Source organism: Phaseolus vulgaris, chromosome 6 (assembly GCF_000499845.2).
Source record: "Phaseolus vulgaris cultivar G19833 chromosome 6, P. vulgaris v2.0, whole genome shotgun sequence".
In the NCBI taxonomy this organism is placed as follows: domain Eukaryota; kingdom Viridiplantae; phylum Streptophyta; class Magnoliopsida; order Fabales; family Fabaceae; genus Phaseolus; species Phaseolus vulgaris.
Genome location: NC_023754.2, coordinates 1,836,798 through 1,840,347, shown reverse-complemented (window position 1 = coordinate 1,840,347; position 3,550 = coordinate 1,836,798). Strand labels below are relative to the sequence as shown.

At 45.9% G+C, this 3,550-nt stretch overlaps 1 protein-coding gene across 1 annotated transcript; it reads right to left on the bottom strand.

Annotated features, from left to right (window-relative positions):
• Positions 1–1,253: 1,253 nt before the first annotated feature.
• LOC137832998 (uncharacterized) lies at positions 1,254–2,060 on the bottom strand. Its single transcript, XM_068641399.1, has one exon. It carries the CDS (start codon positions 2,058–2,060, stop codon positions 1,254–1,256), a length of 807 nt encoding a protein of 268 aa, XP_068497500.1.
• Positions 2,061–3,550: the final 1,490 nt, after the last annotated feature.

Sequence of the window (3,550 nt, the reverse complement as noted above, 5' to 3'; positions counted from 1 at the left end):
TAAGGGAAAAAGAGTGTCCCCTAATACAATGTACAATGTTATTGCTTAACTGAAATAAAACTTGAAGTTGACCGCATTCCATGTGCGAGGAATCGCGCCTCCTTCCAGCGTCTGAAGTTTGTATGCTTTGTTCCCAAGGACCTCTGTCACTCTTAAAGGACTAGCCCACATGAGGGAGAGCTGACGTGGGACCACCAGGGTCGCCCTCTCCAGTACCTGGTATATTTCCTCAGGCCCTTGCCATACTTTCCTCACAAAGCATATGAGTTTCTGAAACTGGTCCTGTTCTTGAATAAGGACTGAACTGATCGCCTGATCGATCACCGCTAAATACAAGCTAAGTAGCGTGCTTGGCTGCGGTTTGCACAGGACTGAAGGGTTGGCTAAGTACTCCTTCAGCCTGATGAACGCCTCTTTACACTCTTGGTAAGGGAGGTCACCCTCTCCTTCGGCTGATGCAAATCCAGACATGACAGCCATGTGCCTCGTCAGTGTGCACCTTTCTAGGTTCACTCTCACACCACGCTCGGTGAGCAAGAAACCCAAAAAGTTCCCTGATTCTATTTCGAACACACGCTTCTCGGGGTCCGGTTTCAGCATGTACTTAGCTATCGTCGCAAATAGCTCTTCTAAGCCAACTAGTTGTCGTTCCTTTGCCCTCTGGCGGACAGGTTGAACCTTGACACTCTGATCCTGCGCCATTTGGTCGAGAGTGCTGCTAAGCTTGGAGACCTTTCCTCCAATCTCTCTTTCCCCTACATTGCCAACCGGCTCAGGTCGGCTCTCTCGGGCAACCTTTGCGCGGGCGATCTCTGCTTCGGCCTGGGCGATTTCGGTGTGATTGATCTCAGGTTGGGCGACCTCCCCTGAGTGCGGTGGGCGCGTAATGACCATGAATACCCTTGTCTTCGTTTTGAGGTTGTTCTCATAACACCTCTTGGACACCTTCTGGTCTGACTTGATGGTAATCACCTTTCCCGCCAAGTCAGGAAGCTTCATCTTCATGTGCCTCGTCAACGGCACCGCCCCCAGCCTATTCAGCGTAGGTTTGCCCAGCAGCATGTTATAAGCAGAGGGGGGGCATTGACAATGAGATACCTAATGTTCTCCGTACGGGACGCGGTACCATTCGTGAAGGTGGTCCTCAGCTCTAAGTGCCCACACACCTCCACCTAGTCTCCCGCGAATCCGAACAGGCAACCAATGTAGGGCCTTAGCATGTCAGGACACAATTGCAGCTTGTTGAAAGTAGTCTAGAACATTACGTCTGCCGAGCTTCCTTGATCCACTAGTACTCGGTGCACCTTCCTTCTTGCGGTTACTACTGAGATTACCACCGGGTCGTTGTCATGGGGAACAACGTCCTGGAGGTCGGCCTTGGTGAAGACAAGGCCGACATCAAAAGCATCGTCAGCCTTTTGTGCCTCTACTGACATCACTGCCCGTGCGTACCTCTTTCGCTGAGAAGCGGTGCAACCTCCTCCCAAAAAACCTTTCGTGATGGTGTGAATCTCACCATGCACGGGAACTTCATGCCCCTGGTCACCCCCTGTCACTGCCACGTCCTCGGCACCCTGTTTTTCCTGCAAGTAATCCCTCAGGAAACAGTTGCGTATGGGGTGGTCGAATGCTTGGTGGAACTCACACCAGGCGTTCTTGTTGGGCCCGAGCTTCTTGTCAGTCTTGGGGGATACCTTCAGCCTCTCCGCTATGTTGGGGATAGCGATGAGGTCCTTCAACTCTACCATGAAGTCGTGCCTTGGTGGCACGTTCTCCCTCTCACGCCCCCTGGTTTGAGGCTTTCTTGGTTGATAGGGTTGATGCTTCGTAGGGGTCTTCTTCTCTGTCGTTGCCTCATGCACCCTTAGGGGTTGAGGTCGACCTGATGCACGCGGGCGCGTGGGAACCACACACGTGCGCTTCTCGTTAACTTCCCCTTCCGTCACAATATGAGCCACCGCGCGACGCCTTATCTCGACGAAAGTCTTAGAGCAGTTTCTTATAAGTGACTCACTGAAGGGCCATGGCACGATGCCCTTTCTGAACGCATGCACCATCATCGTTTCGTCATTGAGGTTCAACCTCACCACCTGTGCTCTGAAACGGTGAAGGAACTCCTTTAGGGACTCCCCCTGATATTGTCTTATGTCAAAGAGATCATAAGAGATGGGTGGGGGGGTCCGATTCGTGATGTATTGTGTTCTGAACAGCTTGGTGAGTTGTGGGAATGACGTTACTGTTGGGTTTAATAGTGCCAAAGTTCAAGAGGGGGGGTGAATTGACCTTTTAAAACTTCTTCGCAGAAACAGTGTTTAACCCAGTTTTACAGAAAATAAATCGATTTATGTGAAAATGAACAGATTTATTTCAGCACTGTTTTTTTTCTGTTTGAGACGCTTTTAATACAGCAGAGCTAATCACAAGACTATGCAGTGAGGATTTCCAGCAGCACACACAGATATCAGATTTGAAAAACAGTGAAACACAAAAACAGCAAGCTTCAATTTCAAGCAAGTGATTAAGGTTCAATTGATAGTATGCTAGTTAATTGAGTGACCTTTGCAAACAAGCTGTTCATGTGACTTTTAACAGACTATGCGTGTTCTTCTTGATGTCAAGAAATTTTCCAGAAATTAAGAACAATGAATCACAAAACAGCAAGCTTCAACTTTAGGCAATTTGTTTAAGGTTCAATTAATAGCATTGACAGTTTCTTGAACAGCCTATCACAGTCAATCTGTTCCAATGGTTTTAGCAGATTATGTATGTTCTTATCAGATTCAAATACCTTTTTCAGAAATCAAGAACAGTATGCACAGTGCCCAGAAAGAACAGATTTATTTCTTTGCTGTTTTATCAATTATGCAGAAACGAAATTGCAGAGTGAGGGAGAGAATGAACACAAACAATTATACTGGTTCACTCAACCTGAGCTACATCCAGTCTTCACCAACAACAGGTGGAATTCACTAACACACAGTACAATCAAGTACACTTCCCACTGTTCTTGAAACCTACAAGAACTTAGGTACTCTTGCTGAAAAAACCTATTTCAGCACACATACACACACATCCACTCTCCAAGAACACCTATCAAGAAGAGGATTCAACCAAACTATTACAAGTAATAAGAAGTGAAACGACTACACCTGATTGAGGTAACAAAGATCAGCCTTAAACCAGTAGGCAAGATTGCTAGAACAGTAGCTGCACCTCACACCAAGCTTTTGGAACCAAACCAAGAACAAGCACTTTGTGATTTTTGAAATCTTTGAAGAACGAATGCTAATCCTTGAAAACACTTAACTCTCTGCTGTCAAAACTTGTTTTTTGCAAATGTATAAACTGTTTGAATCATTCTTAACCTCAGAAACAAGTTTGCATTTTATAGAAAGCCAGCTTATAACAGAATTTTGAAAAACAGTTAAAGCTGTTATAAAATGAACAGATTGAAAATAAAATGAACAGATTTATTTTCAAAAGCAGTTAGAGAATCTGTTAAGTGAGGAGACTTAGTCAACCATTCTGGTGTTGAGATAAAACTGAAAAA